Raw genomic sequence first — 19959 nt, 5'->3', positions numbered from 1 at the left:
GTATGCACCTGTAGTCCCAGCTACTTGGGAGGCTGAGGTGAGAGGACTGCTTGAGCCCAGGAGGTTGAGGCTGCAGTGAGGTATGATCGTGCCACTGCACTCCAGCCTGGGTGACAGAGCAAGACCCTGTCTCTAAAATAAATAAATAAAGATGAATGAGAATGGAACTCAGATTCATTTTCATCCATTTGTGTTGCTATAAAGGAATATCTGAGGCTAGGGAAGTGTTAAAGAAAAGAGGTTTACTTGGCTCACAGTTTGGCAGGCTGTACAGGAAGCATGGCATCAGCATCTGCATCTGGGGAGGCCTCAGGCTGCTTCCACTCATGGTGGAAAGCAAAGGGGAGCCAGCGTGTGCAGATCACATGTGGAGAGAGAGGAAGAGAGAGAGGGGAGGGAGCTGCCAGGCTCTTTTCAACCACGAGTTCTCATGGGAACTAAGAGAACTCACTGACTCCTGCAAGAATGGCACCAAGCCATTAATGAGGGATCCGCCTCCAGGATCCAAACACCTCCCTTTAGGCCCTACTTTTGACAATGGGGATGAAATTTCAACATGAGACTTGGTGGGGCTCAACAAACTATATTGAAACCAGGGCAGACTACTACAAATCTCCACCAGCTCCCACTTCAGAGTCAAAGTCTGCTCTGCTCCAGCCACACTTGCCTCCTTGCTGTCCCTCAAACTCCCCAGGCAAACTTCTGCTGCAGGGCCTCTGCATGTGCCATTCCCTCTGCCTTCCACTAGATTTCTGTTCCTCCACTTCCTTCAGGCCTTATTCAAAATTTAGCTTCTCTGTGCGGCCTCCTTCCCTGGCCACATTTTCTCAAATTTAATTTCAACTTCTCTTTTTCTCTGGATTATTATTTCTTCTTCTTTCTTCTTCCCTTCCCTTCCTCCTCCTCCTCCTCTTCCTCCTCCTACTTCTTTCTTCTCTCTTCTTCTTTTTCTTTTCTTCTTCTTCCTTCTTCTCTTTTGTTTTTTCTTTCTCTTTTTCTTTTTTTAGAGACAGGGTCTCTCATGTTGCCCAGGCTGGTCTTGAACTCCTGGCCTCAAGCAATCCTCCTGTCTCACCCACCCAAAGTGCTGGGATTATAGGGATGCACCACCATGCCTGCCCTTGTATTTCTTTCTTTCTTTTTTTTTTTGATACAGAGTCTCACTCTGTTGTCCAGGCTGGAGTACAGTGGCATGATCTCGGCTCACTGCAACCTCTGCCACCTGGGTTTAAGTAATTCTTGTGCCTCAGCCTCCCAGAGAGCTGGAACTACAGGTGCGTGCCACCACACCTGGCTAATTTTTGTATTTTTAGTAGAGACAGGGTTTCACCATAACGGGCAGGCTGGTCTTGAACTCCAGGCCTCAAGTCATCTGCTTGCCTCAGCTTCCCAAAGTCCTGGGATTACAAGTGTGTGCCACTGTGCCTGGCCGCTTGCATTTCTATGCATCTTGCTTATCTTCTCTCCTCTCCAAAAGGATATCAGCTCCATGAGGGCAGAGTTTTTAATGGACTTTGTTCCCTGCTGCATCCCCAGGGCTTAGAACAGTATACCTGGCATGCAGGGGGCACTTGATAAATATTTGTTGAATAAAATGAGGAAATGCATACATTTCTATGGAGACCACTAATGGTATCTCGGTGGGTTGATTCATGGGTTTGTTGTGCCCCCAATCACTGCGACAACTGCAAATGCCTCCCTTTTCCCAACACTCCCTTCTACTCCAGTTTGCTCACTGAAGGATCTGGTGTATCCGCCAACAAGGACATGGGCGAGACGTGAGTTGTTACTCTCTTTTTGCTCCCTCACTTCCCTGTTTTCCAGCCTCCCATTCACAAGGCCGCAGATTTTGAGCTTTTCGGCCTTGGGGTGGTAAGCAAGCGGTATTGGCTTCTTGTCCTGACTTCTAACAGCTGAAGGATGGAGGGGGATTTTCAGAGGCCTCCCTACCCTGCCGCGTGTGCCAGGAAGTAAAACCTAAGAGAGTGACGGTCTGGGCCAGGGGTCAGGCAGATATGACCACAGCTAGCCTCACTGAGATTCCAGATCCCACCAGACCTGAAGCACGCCTAGGGACAGGAATCAGACACATGTCAGCAGTGTCACAAGTGCACAGAGGACTCGTGGTCCATGAGCTCTCACCCAGTCCCTGGGTGCTTTGTGACCTCCCTGGAAGTCTGATATAACCTGGGGAGGAAGGAAAAAGAACCCAGCAGAACAAAGGCTGGAACTAGGAATTTTACTGCACTACAGAAAACCAAAATTCTATTTCATACACGCTGTGTGGGTGGAGATCCCTCCCTGCTACTAACATTTAAAATATTCCCTTGATTACAGTCATGTAACCAACAAACATTTACTGAGCTCCTACCATGTGCCAGGCCCTGTGCTAGGTTCGGGGGCTACAGCTGGGAGGCAGACCACCCTGGTGCCTACCATGCCAGGCCAAGCCACAGGGCCTGAGGCAAAAGGAAAAATGTGGCCCCTACATACACTTATCAAAACATTTTTCTGTATTTTGACTCAAGTGGAAAAAGTTAATAAAAGCTCTACAGTAAAAAAAACAAAAACCAAAAACCAAAAGATGACTATATTTAAAGCCCCTTGTTGGCCAATCTGTTCCCACCATTGCCAAGGCTCATAAACCTGCCTTGTGGAGAGGTAACAGCCGCTCGGGCCAGGGAGTCAGGGGCTGATTGGAAACTGTTCCCATTGCATAATAACGCAGGGCTGTAACACACACAACCACTGGTCTTTATTTACATTTTGATTTTCTTTCATGATCAATTTTTTGGCATCAATTTTGATTTTTAAAATATTGCATTAAAATATGATTGAGCTTGATTACTCTGTTTTTCAGTACCCACTTAAATTTTGTGCCTACAAAATGCTAATCCTGGCCCTGGTGCTTGTTTTCATACAGTTTACATTCAAATGTGCGTGTGTTGGAGAGGGCAGGTAATAAATAATGCATATTTAATGCATCAGGTGGTGATAAAGCTTGTTTGATGAGGAAACATTTGGGCAGGTTCCTTTTTTTTTTTGAAACACAGTCTTGCTCTGTCGCCCAGGCTGGAGTTCAGTGGTGTGATCTCGGTTCACTGTAACCTCTGTCTCCCAGGTTCAAGTGATTCTCCTGTCTCAGCCTCCCGAGTAGCTGGGATTATAGGTGCCCACCACCATGCCCAGCTAATTTTTGTATTTTTAGTTGAGACAGGGTTTCACTGTGTTGGACAGGCTGGTTTTGAATTCCTGGCCTCAAGTGATCTGCCTGCCTCAGCCTCCCAAAGTGCTGGGATTACAGGCGTGAGCCACTGTGCCCAGCCACTGGGCAGATTCGTGAATAAAGGAGCCATGTAGAAAATGGGGAGATGGGCATTCCTGGCACAGAGAACAACAGCAAATGCAAAGGCTGTGTTGAAACCACAAAAAGTAAAACCAATGGAGATGCCAATTATAAAGGTCAAGACCGGTCATAAGAACAAAGCTGGAGGACTGTTAGTTTCCATTTTGGAAACTTACTACAAAGCTATAGTAATCAAGACACTGTGGTACTGGCATAAGGGCATACATACAGATCTATGGGATAAAATTAAGAGTCAAGAAATAAACATATTTATGGCCAATTGATTTTTTTTTTTAATTTTTGAGATAGGGTCTGGCTCTGTCGCCCAGGCTAGAATGCAATGGCACGATCTTGGTTCACTGCAGCCTCCACCTTCCGGGTTCAAGGAATTCTCATGCCTAGGCCTCCCAAGTAGCTGGGGTTACAGACGTGCACCATCTCATCTGGCTAATTTTTGTATTTTTAGTAGAGATGGAGTTTCACCATGTTGGCCAGGCTGGTCTTGAACTCCTGGCCTCATGTAATCCACCTGCCTGGACCTCCCAGAGTGCTGGGATTACAGGTGTGAGCCACTGCGCCTGGCTGTCAATTGATTTTCTGACAGGATGCTGAGACAATTCAGTGGGGGAAAGAAGAGTCTTCCCAACAAATGCTACTGGGACGACTCGATAGTCATAGGTGAAAGAATGAGGTTGCACCCCTGCCTCACATCATACAGGCAAAGTAACTCGAAATGGATCATAGACCTAAATGTAAGAGCTAAAATAAGAAAATTCTTAGAAAAAAGTGCAGGAGTAAATCTCCATGACCTAGGTTAAGCCATAGGGTCTCAGATATGACACCAAAAGCAAAAGTAAACAAAGAAAATATACATAAACTGCACTTCATAAAAATAAAAAGCTTGGTATTTCAAAGGACACCACAAAGAAAATGGAAAGACAACTCACAGAATGAGAGAGAAAATATCTGCAAATCACATATCTGACAACAGACTGGTATCCAGATATATAAAAACTCTTATAATGATATAAAGACAAACCAATTAAAAATGAGCAAAAGATTTGAATAAATATTTTTCCAAAGAAGATATACAAATGGCCAATAAGCACATAAAAACATCACTAGTCATTTGTCAACATTATTAGGGAAATGCCAGTCAAACCCACAATGAGATACCACTTCATACTTACTAGGACTATAGCCAAAAAGATAGACAACAATATATTGATGAGGATGTGGAGAAACTGGAGCCATTTTATATGGCTGATGGGAATGTAAAATGATACAGTCACTTTGGAAAATAATCTGGCTGTTCCTTAAAAGTGTTAAATCTAGAGTTACCATGTGGCCCAGCAATTCCACTCCTAGGCATATACCTAAGAGAATTAAAAACATATGCACATGCAAATACTTGTATGCCAACGTTCATAGCAGCATTACTCATAATGGTCCAAACTTCAACTATCCAACTGATAAATTGATAGACAAAATATAGTTTATCCATGAAATGTGATACGGTCTGGCTCTGTGTCCCAACCCAAATCTCATCTTGAATCATAATCCAAATTGTAATCCCCACGTTGTTGGTGGAGGAACCTCGTGGGAGGTGACTGGATTGTGGGGGTGGTTTCCCCCATGCTGTTCTCGTGGTGGGTGGGTTGTCACTAGGTCTGATGGTTTTATAAGGGGGTCTTCCCCCTTCACTCTGCACTTTCTCTCTCCTACTGACTTGTGAAGAAGGAAGTGTTTGCTTCCTCTTCCGCCATGATCACTAACTTTCCTGAGGCCTCTCCCGCCATGCAGAACTGTGAATCGATTTAACCTATTTCCTTTATAAATTACCCAGTCTCGAATATTCGTTTATAGCAGTGTGAAAATGGACTAATACACAATGGAAAATTATGTGGCCATAAAAAGGAATAGAGTACTGATACATGCTACAACACATATGATCACATGTACTGTGTGATTCCCTTTACATGAAATATCCAGAAGAGGCAAATCTGCAGAGAAAGAAAGTAGATTAGTGGTTGTCAGGGGCTAGGGGGAGGAGGAAATGGGGGGGGGGCGGTGACTGCTAATGAGTATAGGGTTTCTTTTTGGAGTGATGAAAATATTCTAAATTAGAGTGGCTTCAGACCTACAAACCTTGTGGTCCCTTAGGCCTCTCAAACATAACTAATTTTATTTTTCCTCATTAGTTTTCTATTTAATTGTTTTTTCTTTTACTATACGGTACTTTGGGCTAGAAATTGTTAGTCGTCCTCTAATACCCATTCTTCTTTTCTCCCTCTCAAGTGATGGTTGTACAACTGTGTGAACATACTAAAAATTACTGAATTGTACACATTGAAAGGGCAAATTATGATATGTGGATTGTATCTCAATAAAACTGTTATTAACAACAACAGGTCCTGGAGCTGAGCTTCATATTGGTAGTGGGCTGCCTAGAAGGCAAGGCACAAAAGGAGGAATCAGGGCGACTCCCCGGGAATCCCTGGAGGAAAGCTGACTAATCCCTTTTAGAATCCCTTCCTGGCCACAGGCAAAGGCTCTTGACCACCCTGCATTTGCCTAATACCAGCTGGAAAAAAACAGAGTTCAGAGACTGCGGAGGAGGGTGGTAGGGGAAAGGAGGGGTTAGGAAAGAGGCGGCAGTCACTGGCTGCTCCAGCTCTCCAGGGAATTTCTAATGGATCCACAAGATGCTGGGAGATACAGCTACCAAAGGGATGTTCTGGCTCTGAGCACTGGGGAGGAAGAAATGGAAAGGAAGTGAAGAGATGACAGCCTCAAGCAGCACATCCCTTGATTGGGAACAGGAAGGCAGCCCAGTTTCTGTCTTAAAATTCAAACACCCTATTTTGAATCATTTCCCAATCATTTTAGCTTTGTTGGTCTCAGTTCCCCAAATAAACAGCAAGTCCCCCATCTGGCTGGTACTATTAATGATTTTGGCTTTCTGCATGGTGCGCAGCATGATGGCCACAAGCAAAGTGTTGCTGGTTCTTGTCATGGATGTTCAGGGGATCCTGGCATCCAGTGCCCATTCACTGCACATCCATGGCCTTCATGCTCTTCTGGAAGGATTACTCCAGTTTCCCTTGGGGGACCATCCCCCTCCTCACTCTATTTGGTTGTGGTGGAGCTGATCTGCCCCTCCATTCCCATGCCAGGAGTGGGCTCTTGATTTGGCTGGCCAATCAGAGCTACAGAGGTTGGCGTATGGATGGGCATGTGACCCAGTTTGGGACACTGAGATTCAAGCCTAGAAATTGTGCTGGAATGTGGGTACTAGAAGTTTCCAGTTTTTAGTTGGGATTGCTGAGAGGGAGTTACCACATGGAGAAAATTGGCTGAGAGATACAGAATGACCTAAGAACATTGCTTAAACATCTAGATCCAGCCAGACCTGAATCCTAGGTATCCCTGGGTTTTTCAATTATTGTGCTCCAATAAATTTTCTTTGTAGCTTAAATATGTTGTACTTCAAACTGAGTCTTATACTTGATGACGGCTATTAATTACAAGTTTCACATGGCTGCAGTGCCGGGGAAGTACAGAGAGAAAGAACTGTGAGCCAGAAGCTGAGGCCATGAGTTTTGGTTCTGTCATGAATATCCCACCAACTACATAACTTCAGTTACTCTGTCTGCAAAATGGGGCCCACAGTTCTCCTCTAGATCCTTATTACTTCTCTGACATCCAAGCTTAGAGCCATAGTGCAGACCTCTCTCTGGAGCTTCAGACTGACAAATCTTGTGGCCCCTTAGGCCTCTCAAACATAACTAATTTTATTTTTCCTCATTAGTTTTCTATTTAATTGTTTTGCCTTTTACTATATGGTACTTTGGGCTAGAAATTGCTAGTTGTCCTCTAATACCCATTCTTCTTTTCTCTCTGAGTAATAGAGTCTCTAAATTTTAACTGGCCATGACTGCCTCAAATAAAGACTACATTTCACAGACTCCCTTGCAGCTAGATGAGACCACCTGACCAAGTTCTGCCCAATAGGATAAGAGCAGAAGTGATGCCTGCAACTTCTGAGTCTGGTCTTTAAAAAAGAGGGGCTTGCTGAGTGTGGTGGCTCAGGCCTGTAATCCCAGAACTTTGGGAAGCTGAGGTGAGAGAATCACTTGAGCCCAAGAGTTCAAGACCAGCCTGGGCGACACAGTGATACCGCATCTCTACAAAAATTTTTCACACATTAGCTGGGCATGGTGGCACTTGCCTGTAGTCCCAGCTACTCAGGAAGCTGAGGTGGGAGGATTACTTGAGTGAGGAGTTTGAGGTTACAGTGAGCTATGACTGTGCTACTGCACTCTAGCCTGGGCAACAGAGCAAGACCCTGTCTCTAAAAAAATTAATAAAAATAATAAAAAAAGAGGGGCAAGAAAATAAAAATATCAAAAGAGAGAGGCAAGTCCTCCTTTTCCTATCCCTGCTTCTTACTGGCTGGAATGCAGACATGGGGGTAAGCTACAATTTATCTTGCCAATGCAGGTGACACTCCAAAAAATGGCAGGGAACAAGACTGTAGAGGCTGTGGTCTCTGGTGCTGCACAGCAGTTTCCCCAGCTTGAACTGCTTCCATCTGAACTGCTGGGGAGTGAAATAAACTTGCATCTTGTTTAAGTCACAATTATTTTGGGTCTCTCTGAAAGTTGCTAGACTTAGCAAATGAAAACACTCATTCCTCACCTTAGTGAGAGCTGGAGGAGGGAATGGAAAATTCTAGGAGAGTCATGAAGATGGCACAGGTGATCTGGGTGCTCCAAGAGCTTTTCACCTCAGTTTTCCCTGGACATCCAGAGGTCACACAGGAAGGCAGGTGAGCTTGAGTCTGATTCTCATGCTTTCTTGGATAATCTTACTCCCTCTGAGCCTCAGTTTCTCCTTATGGACAATGGACACTAACTGAACATGATGGTCTCTCAAGTCCTTCCAGCTCTAATCTTCTATGATTCTGTAATTCTAGGATGGATGTTGAAACTCAGATACCAATGGGGCCAGAGAGTCCCAAGAATGGGTTAACCAGGCCAGGTGGGGGCTGTGATGGGCTGGAGAATGTCCGCCCCCTCTAAGAGGGCAGTCCTCCTCTGCTCCTGTTGATTGCTGCCCCAGGGGAACACAGGATTGCCAGATTCCTAATTTTTCAAGAAGAGCTGGAAATCTAGATTGTTTTGGTCTGTGCAATCTCCTGATTTTTAAATGTTGGCGACACATTCACATTTTTTCAAACACTCTGGGGGCCAAAGAGAAATATCTGCAGTATGAATTTGGTCAGTGGCCACCAGTTAAAAATTTCTGTTTTGATACTATTTCCCTTCCTTCCTTCCTTCGTTTAACAAATATTTACTTGACACCTACTAAGTGAAAGACACCGTTCCATGCACTGGTGATAAAGCTATGAACACAACAAAACCAAACAAAAGGTCCCTGTCCTCATGCAGCTTAACATTCTAGGGGATTGCCCTGATTCATTCATTTGACGAATATTTATTGAGCAGTTCTGCCCTGTGCACTGTGTGTGGTTGGGGAGATAAAAAACAATGTTCGTGGTCTCTGCCCTTATGGTGCTTATAGTCTAGAAGGAAGATGTACAACAAACATAATTATGACATGAATGGAAAACATGGTTATAAGGAGAGATGCAATTTAGACGGAGAGGAGTAGTGAGGAAAGGCTTTTTGGAGGAAACTACATTTTAAATGAGAACTTAAAGATAAGTAGGATTTAATTCAATAAAAGAACATTCTAGAACATTTTAGATGATAGTAGAGGCTTCCAGTGTGCCCCTGCTCCACATCCTCTCAACTATCACCATTCCTGTACATATATGAAGAAGCCTTCCACAGTTAGCATTTCTGATGCTCTACCCTGGGGCTCTCTTTTTATTGATTGATTGATTGATTGAGACAGGGTCTTCCTCTGTTGCCCAGGCTGGAGTGCAGTGGTGCGGTCACAGCTCACTGCAGGCTCAAGCAATCCTCCCTTCTCAGCCTCCTGAGTAGCTGGGACTAAAGGTACACACCACCACAGCAGGCTAATTTTTAAGTTTTTTAAAGAGATGGGGTCTCACCATGTTGCCCAGGCTGGAGCAATCCTCCCATTTCGGCCTCTCAAAGTGCTAGGATTATAGATGTGAGCCACCAAGGTTGCCCCCTGCGGCTTCTTGGTGACAGGCCAGAAGTGCAGGGAGACAATTCCCAGGAAAAGCCTTCAACCCTTGATGGAAGGGAATTTGCAGGTAAATATCCCAGCTCCCTCACTCCTTGGGTGGGTTAACACTGCCCCTGGTGGACCTGAGCCCCAGCCGCCCACGGCAGTAACTATTATATTTGTGTAATCTGTATTGGCTTCCTTTCCCTCCTTGCCTGAATTCCCCACTCTGTGCCCGGTGCTTCCTGGGATTACCTCCCAGATAGACTACCCACACTCACTCCTTGTCTCAGGATCTTCTGGGAGAAACCCAGCAGCGATGGGAGAGAATGTGGCAGGTTCAAGGACTGGAAACAACTCAGGGTAAGTAGCAGGAAAGGAGGCTGGAGAGTAGGGCAGGAGGCCACTCATGAAGAGCCTCAGAGGCTGGGGGTAGGCTTGTCAATGGCGAAGCCACTGAAGAATTTTTGGCTGGAGAGAGATATGGTCAAGCTTGTATTTGAGGGTGACTCCAATGTAGGGGGCTGCAGTGGGCAAGAGTGGAAGCTGGGAGACCAGATAGGAAGCCGAGTTGAAGGTGAAGATGGCTGGAATTGGGTGGTGAGGTGGGAGAGAGGTGGCTGGCAGTGAAGAATGGCATGGGCCAGGGGACATAGGGCCCAGAAAGAACTCAGGGCTTTGTCCCTGACTTGAGGGAGCCCACAGTTCGGTTTAAGGAGTGCTGGTGAGACACAGATACAAAAATCATATCCAAGATCACACATCCCTATGCAATCCATACTGAGTTGTTGCATGGAGCTATGGAACTTCACAGCAGGCTGCCTCTAAGGGCAAGACGAGTGAGTGCCTGTGTCTCATTGGAGGTGACTTTACAGGAGTGATTAGGAAAACCATAAAACACTGCGACTTAGTGGGCAACTTACTACTGTGGCCCCTGTGGGATAGCCCAAATTTTTGCAATGGCTGCGGAGCCCATTCTTCAGTGTTTTCAGCAGCTCTTGACTCTGCCATCTTTTCCCTAAGCTGTGCATGGTCCAAAAATGCATGCCGGATTTCCCACAGGCACTGCTAGACATATTAACAGCATTCCTACACGGCAAGAGGTTTCTGCACCACCAACACCATTTTTATATTCTTTACAACATAATGGCAGACGATAAATCTATCTTGCTAATTACACATCCAGCTTGTTATACCCCCATAAAAAACATGAGCAGCTGGAAAAGCCATGAAGTGATGTCAAATCATATTCCTGGTCTCTAAACAGAAACAGAAATATTTTCCAGGCGCTGGCAAGTCTCAAGGTTCCTACCCATGCGTGGAAGCAGCTGCCAGTGGGTCACTCACCTCTGAGGAGATGAAAACTAGGCTGTCATCTTAAGTACTGCCCGTCCACCCCATGCATCCCCCTGAAGAGATGACAGATGTCTAGGGCATCCACTCGTGGTCTGTTCAGTAGCCCATGGGATGAACCCAAATAATTGGCAAGGTTTGGGTTTTAGCAGTTGAGTTCATTTTTGCATTATTAAAGTGGTTTCAAGGTCTCTTCCATCTACCACCAATCAGCCAATAGCATTTGCCTAGAATTCTAACTAGATGGTTCCCCGACATAATTTGTTGATGATACATTTGCAAAATGATTGCTAAGATCCACACTGGAGCTGACAGTGCCTCCCCCTTGTCTCAAAAAAACAGAAGGAAAATTAAATTCATCTGCTGGAGACACTAGGATAAACAACAGGGAAGAAGAAAAGTACTTTACCTTGTTTTCTAGCTAGAATTACTGACTTTGGCTGCAGCATAGCCCACTGTTTTAGGAAGGGAGACAGCTGAAGACAACAAGTGTATTTCCTATCAAGTAAATGTTGATTGCTTCAAACGTTGGAAGAAAAGGCATGGGAGACAATAGAAGGGGAAGCTAATTAAATTTTCACATGGGAAAGGAAAATGCCATAGGAATTTTTAAACCTGGGCTGACCCCAAAGGGCAGCTTTTGTTGGAGCGGCTGCCTCATAAACTGTCCCTACAATTCCCAGGACAAACTGGCTGGACAGACAGTCATGTTGAAAACAAAGAGAGAGATAGAGATAGAGATAGAGAGAGAGAGAGAGAGAGAGAGAGAGAGAGAGAGACACAAAATGGATTCTTACCTTCCCGTATCTGGATGCAAAAGTCCCCGTGAGTAAGGAGTGAAAAATAATTATTGTCTCATCCAAGTCCCACACGAACACACGCTGTGATGAAAGAGAGGAAGAGAATGGAGACAAATGGACTCACTTGCATCTGACTTAATGTCTGCAGAAATTCATTCCCTTGGAGGAAAAGAGGTCTTGAAAAACATTATCATTAGGTTACAAAACATGTAACTCACTGATGTGTCATGAATCCCCATCCAACCTTATCTGTGTCATGTGTATTCAGATGCCCAGTTTTTGGGCTCTTATCAACTCAAAAGATGTCAGAATCAAGAACTCTGTCCTTGCCTTCCATATAAAAGCTCAACAAGGAGAATTCAGGCCAAAATCAACAACAAAAATCATATAACTGGTTTTACAAAATGAAATACTACCATTTTAAATTCACTGTTCACCATACGCTCAACTATTTCTGTTTTTAGCAAGTCTGGTGATCACCTCTATAATTCTAAGTAACATATTTATACCCTGACTTACTGATTTTTTCAGCTTGAGACAGTATCTTTTGACTGGGCCGTCTTAAAAGATGAGGGTTTAGCTCATGGAAATCTCTGTTCTTTCTCTGGAAACTTACATTTTTCTCATATGTGCATCCCTCTATTCCAATTCTCCTTGGACATTCTCCCTTGGTTAAAAAGGTAAACAAATATGAAGCTATAGATATGGGAGTCCCTACCTTTTCCCATACATCCTCCCCCTCTAATGTCTATCAGCTGCAGCTTTACTTTCATATAGTCAATGAGGATAAACTGGTTTGTACATTGGTTTTATAACTAAGGCTAAATTTTCTGCACTTTGCCTATGCAACTTTAAAAGTTGGTAACTAGTAATATACATTTACATTTTGTGATTATTGTTTACTACAGAGCCAAGTAATATGCTAAGATTGCATTGTCTTCTCTATGTGTCCAATGTCATATCCCCAGATCAACTTTAAGAAGAGTGCCCCTACCATTGTATGCATTATCTTTACTTGTACCCCATCATAATTAAAATCATGTCATATCTCAGTTTGTTCATATATGTATCATACCTGTCTGGTGTAATTGTTTTGTTTTTGTCAGAATTTATTATTTTTTTTCTTGTTTGCAACAATGTACCTTCATTAAAATGTCAAATTCAGCCACACACTCTATATTGGAGATATCTATCCTCAGCGATAGAAAGCTCCAATGTGGACTGGATCATTTTTAGGCTTGCTGCAGACTTCCCTTCATTGTATTTCTGGGTTGGATCCACTGTTTTCTGGATCCCAAGTTTCTTTTCCTTGGTTTTCTTCCTTGTTTTGCTTGAGTACATCCTTAAGTTGCTTTTCCTGAAATGGCACACGGAAAGTAATCCTCCTGAATTCTTGAATATCTGATGATATCTTTTTTTTTTCTCTATAGTTTCTCCAGGTACAGAATTCCAATTGGAAAACAATGTCCTCTAGATCTTTGAAAGAATTCTTTCATCATTATTTTTTAAGTGTCCCGTGTCACTGATGAGAAATCTGGTATTTCACTGTTCCTCAGTCCTTGTAGGTTTTACTTTTTTTTTCTTTCTAGAATTTTAAAGGATCTTTTCTTTATACTTGGTATCCTCAAATTCCATGAGGATATATCTGGATATGGTCTTTTTTTAAATGAATTCTGTTTGGCACTTGAGCATTTTCAACCCAATGACTTGCATCTTTCTACAGATCTGAAAATTTTTATTTTCTTATTTCTTTTAATAAGTTTCTCCCATCTTTTCTACTGTTTTCTTTCTGTGAAATTCCCAATAGTCAAATCAAACCTTTTGGGTTGATATTGTCTTTCCTTGTATACAATATTTTAAAATAAATCTGTCTTTTTGATCAATGTTCTGGGAGATTTCTTAAACTTTCTCTTACAACCCTTATTAAATTTTTGATTTTTGCAGTAATTAAAAAATTTCCAATAACTTTTTTTCCAAGTGTTCCTTTCCCAGTAGCCTCCACTTCTTATTTTACACATGTAAGATCTTGAGTTTTTATAAGAAAACCAATTGGAATTTTCCTAAGTTAGTTTATATTTCTTAAATTACTTTGCTTCTAACTTATCCCATTTATTTATCTTGGCCTTTTTTTTTTAATTAATTTTTTTCTTTTTGAGACAGGGCCTCACTGTGTACTGTGGCATAATCATCACTCATTGTAGCCTAGACCTCTCCAAGCTCAAGCGATCCTCCCACCTCAGTCTCTTGAGTAGTGGGACTATAGGCATGTGACACCATGCCTGGCTAATTTTTGATTTTTCTTTTTGTAGAGACAGGGTCTCGCTATGTTGCCCAGGCTGTTCTTGAATTCCTGAATGTAAGCGATCCTCCCCACTTGGCCTCCCACAGTGCTGGCATGGTGAGCCACCATGCCTGGCTAATGTTGTTCTTTATTTTTCATACTGTTGATTTTCTTTATTTTTCTAGTGATCCTTATTTTCAAGGACAAAGGACCTGACTATCTCTGTAGCTGGTGTTGAGAAGGGGAGGCAAATATCTCTCCCCCAGTCTGCAATCTTGAATGGGCCACCTTTTAAAACTCTCTGGAGGTCAATGGCTGTGTTAACACAATGGCATTTGCCATGCCTTTGAAAGTTAAGAGAAATATCTAGAATGAAAAAGGTATTAGCATCCCAGATTCTCTCGTACAGGAATTTCTGAAGCACTTAGTAAGGCTAAGTATTATTTCTTAAATCTTTTGGACCAGGTATATTTATGTGCATATATGTGCTGGGCCATCATAGTAAGTATATTTCTTATTATGGGTCATGGTAAAAATGTTTGAAAATCAGTGCTTGAGGGGACTTTCTGAGATTCAAATATGCCAAGTCCTAACTTACCTGAATTCACTGAGGTTGAACTTAGAAAATTAAATTTAGAAATTTCAGTAATAGAATTTTTAAAAATCAGCAAATATTTTCAAATTTAGTGCAGGCTCTTACTTTATCCATTAAATCCCTTCTGAAAAAATCCATCCCTTTCTCCCACTACCTCACCATCCTGGATTCTGACTGGGTAAGTTCCTGGTGGCCATTCTGCAGGTGACCCTATTCCCTAGGCCATCATGGTGCAGACCAGGGTGCTTCCTTAACCCTGGGTGGGTCAGAGACCTTTTTTTTGCAATTTAAAATTGGGGCTAGGAGGAAAGTAATTGTCTTTTGGGGAGCGCTATTGGTGGCCAAGTTTAGCCATGTGATCTGAAGGGGAGACAAGGGCAGTGTAAGGCACATGGATGTGCTTTGGGCAAGGACTAGGCTGAGATGGATATCCAGACCTGCGTGACTCAGCGAGTCTGGTGTGCAGGCACACACCTCCACTTGTTAAATAACCTGTTTGTGTAAGTTCATACTTGGCTTGCAGTCACTGTTGCCTGTGGAAGATATAATTGCCCTGCTGACACTGTGCACAAGGCATGGCTCTTGGCTCAGCTTGGCTCAATGTGGCTCTTGTGCAGGCGCTGGTGCCCAGAGAGGGAAGGAAGCTACTGGCCCCTGTAAGGGAGAATGACTGTCTTGCAGATGGACAGAGGAGAACCACGGCACAGCTTGCCGTGCTTAAGAGCCAAAGCAGACAGCCGAGATAAAGGTGGACAGTGTGAGAGAGCTAATGTGAGAAAGCTGCTGATGACAAAGCTGCTAAATAAAACTACATTTCACCTGCCTATGGCCCGGAGTGTTCTTTCTGCCCATTCACCCACTCCCCTTGGACTTCAGCATGGGCTGGACCCAGACCCTGGGACCTGACAGGCAGTCTGCAGAGACAAGAACAGAGGGTGAAAGATACAAAGAAACTAACACTTTACCAGGACCTGGTTTCATTGGGAGCAGAGGGAGAGGAGAAGTGAGGAGGCCCAGAGGAGAGCTGTGTCCAGTAACTAGTGCATGAGGGCACTGCCAGGACACTATGATTTGGGAGTTCTGTCGCCTTCACTGTGGCATGTGGGAAGAGAAGAAATACATGCAGTTTCTTGCCCCTGTCTCCCTGGCTGGTTCCAGTGCCTTGCTGATACTCTACTTTACTTCTGCCCTTAAGTTCTAAGAGAGGCCCTGCATCCTTAAAACAAATTCTGCTGTTTCACCTAAGCAGCTCAAGTTGGTCCCTGGTACGTGCAGCTGAAGGATTTTTAACTAATACGTGCTCAGAATTTTCCTCCTTTCCACTTCTACATAATTTCTCTCCCGTGGGCTTCAGTCATTAGCAAAACAGCCAAAGACTTAAGAGGTGTGACCCAAGCAAACCCTCTATGATGACATTAAGCACAGAAGTGAAACACAGCTCACACCTTTTCAATAGTTCTTGCCCAGTGGTACTTACGCTGAAATCAAGAAGCAGATGTTTCCAGAATAATATCACCCTATAATCCCTGACTTCCATGCCATAACCCTTTCCACCTCTTTCTCAGTTTAATGGAAAAATCTCTCTCTACCCCTGCCGTTCCCCTACGGAGAGCAGAAAACATGTTAAGTGACTGAATGATTTTCTTGGGGGGATGAAATATTATGTATGTGTGACTGTGTTTTCGAAGCTCTGCAACTTCAAGCTGGTAGGAGATCCTAGGAATATGGGAAGGCAGACAGCAAGTACAACCTGACGCCAATACGTTTTCTTTCAGCCTTTTGCAAAGGCCTAAACCCACTGAAGGGACTGTGCAAAAATCTCTATTTGGGGGAAGGATGGAGCTTTAAGAATAAGGCAAAAGGCAAGAACAGAATTCCCTGGACTGAGAATGGCCCCAGGACCAGTAGGAACACTTGCTCTGCACCAGGTCTCTAGCATGCATTAAGGCTGCTGGTAGACCTCAGGAGGCTGACCAAATATAGGGCACCAAGCATGATGTTCAGGATATTTAATACCTTCCAGGGTGATCAGAACCCACCCCAGCTATAAACGACTGCTACAGGTGAACTAGGGACCACTGGCTACATATCAAATACCCTGAAGATGCTGAAGTCAGCATGTGTTGCTTGGAGGCCCCGGTCCCCACCCCTAGCTTCCATCCTCAGGGCTTCCGATAAGAGCATCCTAGTTTTCCTTCCCCATTGTGTGCTATTTTGGTGGGGCTGTCAATTAAGGGGCAAGTATAAGACCCAAGCTAGGCCACTGGGATGCTGTCTCCTTGGAAACGGACACTGAAGGACATGGCATGCACTCTAAAATGGTTTGCTTTCTGGCATTCCCAGATTTCTCAACAACGTTTTGTTACTTTCTTTCTAAACTTAGTTTTATGGCCTCCTCTCATTGTCCTTTCCTGGTAAATTCATTTTTGCTTAACTAACCAGAACTGGTTTCTTTTTTCTTTCTTCTGTTTTTCTCTTTTTTTTTTTTTTTTTTGAGATAGGGTCTCAATCTGTCACCCAGGCTGGAGTGCAGTGGTGTGGTCATGGCTCACTGCAGCCTCCACCTCCTGGGCTCAATCTATCCTCCCACCTCAACCTCCTGAGTAGCTAGGACTACAGGTGTGCGCCACCATGCCTAGCTAATTTTTTTGTTTGTTTGTTTTTTGTGGAGACGGTATTTTGCCATGTTGCCCAGGCTGGTCTCAAATTCCTGGACTCAAGCAATCTGCCCACCTTGGCCTCCCAAAGTGGTAAAGGTTACAGGTGTGAGCAACTGTGCTGGGCCCGGAACTGGTTTTTGTTGCTTGCAACCAAAGAACTGTAGCGAATATTTCAAGGTTCTCAGGCTCAACAAGGATTTCCATACCCATTGTACAGCATGGAAACATCAGAGAGTGGCTGGACTTTTAGTGACGACTGCAGGCTTTGACAATGAAGGCAGCAGTGGCCACCCAGCCACACTGGACGTCAGAGGCTGGTCTGGTTTCTGAGACCACTTGACCTCCTGGATTCTCATATAGTCCTGGGAGTGGAAGGTCCCTAATAATGAAATGAAATTTCTTATCATCGGGTGGGATGGGAACTCAGAGTTAAAATCACGTTGCTTTTTAAGGAAATGACAAAGATGATACTTCTCAGTGTGTCTGAGTTTGTGGCTGAGCATTGCAGCTGCCGCATAAAGTATACAGATTGTAAATAGGGATGTGACTCTGGTGCACTTGAATTGCCTGGCACTGACAACCCTACCAAGACACCCAGCACACTCAGGCCAGCAACTGACCGCCTTTCTTCTTTCTTTCTTTCTTTCTTTTCTTTTTTTTTTTTTGAGACGGAGTCTCGCTCTGTTGCTCAGGTTGGAGTGCAGTGGCGTGATCTCGGCTCACTGCAAGCTCCGCCTCCTGGGTTCATGTCATTCTCCTGCCTCAGCCTCCCGAGTAGCTGGGACTACAGGCACCCGCCACCACACCTGGCTAATTTTTTGTATTTTTAGTAGAGACAGGGTTTCACTGTGTTAGCCAGGATGGTCTCGATCTCCTGACCTCGTGATCCGCCCACCTCGGCCTCCCAAAGTGCTGGGATTACAGGCTGGAGCCACCGTGCCCGGCCCTGATTGCCTTTTTCAAAGAAGCATAAACCGGTGAGTTTGCTTATTTTCCTCCCTTGATAAGACAATAGTAGCTTACTTCTGGTTTGGGGGCATCCATTTTCCCTATTTCTACTGGTACCCTCCCCTAGGCATGCTGTTTTGTTTTTGGGAAAATGTCAGTACCCGGCCAATAATACTACACTTGCATAACAAATGACAAGTATAGAGATCTAATGTGCAACACAAGAATTAGAGTTAATAAAGTTTTATTGTATTAGGGATTTTTGTTAAATAAGTAGATTTTAGCTGCTTTTGTCAGACAGAAAAAGTAACTTTGTGAGATGGTAGACTTGGTAATCTGTTTCATGATGATTATCATCTTACTATCTGTGTGTATCCTATAGCATTCTGTTGAAAACCTCATGTACACCTGATTAAAAAAAAAAAAAAGTCTGGGTGTGGTGGCTCACTCCTGTAATCTCAGCACTTTGGGAGGCCGAGATGGGTAGGTCAGTTGAGGAGCGCAGGAGTTCAAGACCAGCCTGGCCAACATGGTGAAACCTCATCTCTACTAAAAATACAAAAATTAGCTGAGCATGGTGGTGTGTGCCTGTAATCTCAGCTATTCAGGAGGCTGAGGCAAGAGAATCGCTTGAACCTGGGAGGTGGAGGTTGCAGTGAGCTGAGATTGCGCCATTGCACTCCAGCCTGGGTGACAGAGCGAGACTCTGCCTCAAAAAAAGAAAAAAAAAAAAAAAAAGACTGGAGCATCCCTGACCACTAGTTCTCAGCCTCAGCTGCACACGGGAATCACCCAGGGAGTTTTAAAAACACTGATGCCTGGCCTCCACCCTCAGGGAATCGGATTTAATTGGTCTGGGGTACAGCTTGATAATGAAGGTTTCTCAAAGCCCCTATGTGACTGTCGTGTGCAGCCCAGGTAGAGAGCCCTTTCTGAGAAGTCAGAATTCCAGAAATAGAGGCCCACTCATTTGAGCCAGCCTCCACACAGACCAATTTCTAAACCCTATTAGAATCCCCATGGAGAATGTTTAAAACTCCCCTCCACTCCCTAGTTCCTCCAGTGAGTCTTTTCAATTGGTCTGGGATGCTGCCAGGGTATCTGTTTTTTAAAGAGCATCCCAGATGATTCTGCTGTATAACCAGGGTACAGACCCACTCTAACCCAGCTGGAAGGTCGGAGGCCCATTCTCTTCTTTATCAGGGACTCTCAGAGCGTGGTCCTCAACCCAGAGCATCATAATCACCCGGGGGCTTGTCAGAAACACAAATTCTCATGCTCTGCCCCAGATCTACTGAACTGGAGACTCTAGGGCTGAGGCCCAGCAATCCCCCATTTCAGAAGCACCACCCCCCAGGTGATTCTGACGCTGCTTCAGTTTGAGAACTGCTCTTCTGTCCTGGCCCCAGGGCTACCTGCTTGGACAACCTCATGCTTCCCTGCTTTACAAAGGGCGATTCTCCCCCAAGTACTTGGAGAAAACTCTGTCTCCACTCTTGTTCAGGCCTCAGATGGAGATTACATTCACCAAGTCACACACAGGCCCTTTGGATTACCTCAATCTCATTGTCCCCTGCCGGGGACGGGTCACTGCTCCTCTTAGACCGGCCTCGGAGCTTCCCGTCGGAGGCCCGGTGCGGCCTGTCTGTGTCTCCCTCTTTTGCTGGTGTGGAAGGTCCGTTGTGTGCGTTGTATTCACCTGGGGTAAGAAAGGGAATCGTGGACAAATCAGAAGCTTTGCTGGGTGTCTCCTCTTGGGAAATATCCCACCAGCTCCGTCTAGCTCCAGAGCACTGGGTTCCAAGGCAGCACCA

General features: G+C 44.4%; 1 protein-coding gene across 2 annotated transcripts in view; it reads right to left on the bottom strand.

Moving 5' to 3' along the window:
• The window catches only part of EYA2 (EYA transcriptional coactivator and phosphatase 2), a 298967-nt gene that overhangs the window by 85977 nt on the left and 193031 nt on the right, over positions 1-19959 (bottom strand). For both annotated transcript variants that reach the window (XM_023192487.1, XM_023192486.2), the window contains exons 8-9: positions 19702-19844; positions 11659-11742 (exon numbers count right to left, since the gene is read on the bottom strand). In XM_023192487.1, the coding sequence (XP_023048255.1) occupies positions 11659-11742; positions 19702-19844 (227 nt within the window). The remainder of the gene's footprint in view (positions 1-11658; positions 11743-19701; positions 19845-19959) is intronic.

The sequence above is a fragment of the Piliocolobus tephrosceles genome, chromosome 20 (assembly GCF_002776525.5).
Source record: "Piliocolobus tephrosceles isolate RC106 chromosome 20, ASM277652v3, whole genome shotgun sequence".
NCBI classification, from domain to species: Eukaryota; Metazoa; Chordata; class Mammalia; order Primates; family Cercopithecidae; genus Piliocolobus; species Piliocolobus tephrosceles.
The sequence above is the reverse complement of the archived record's forward strand: the minus strand, read 5'-3'. Positions and strand labels throughout refer to the sequence as shown.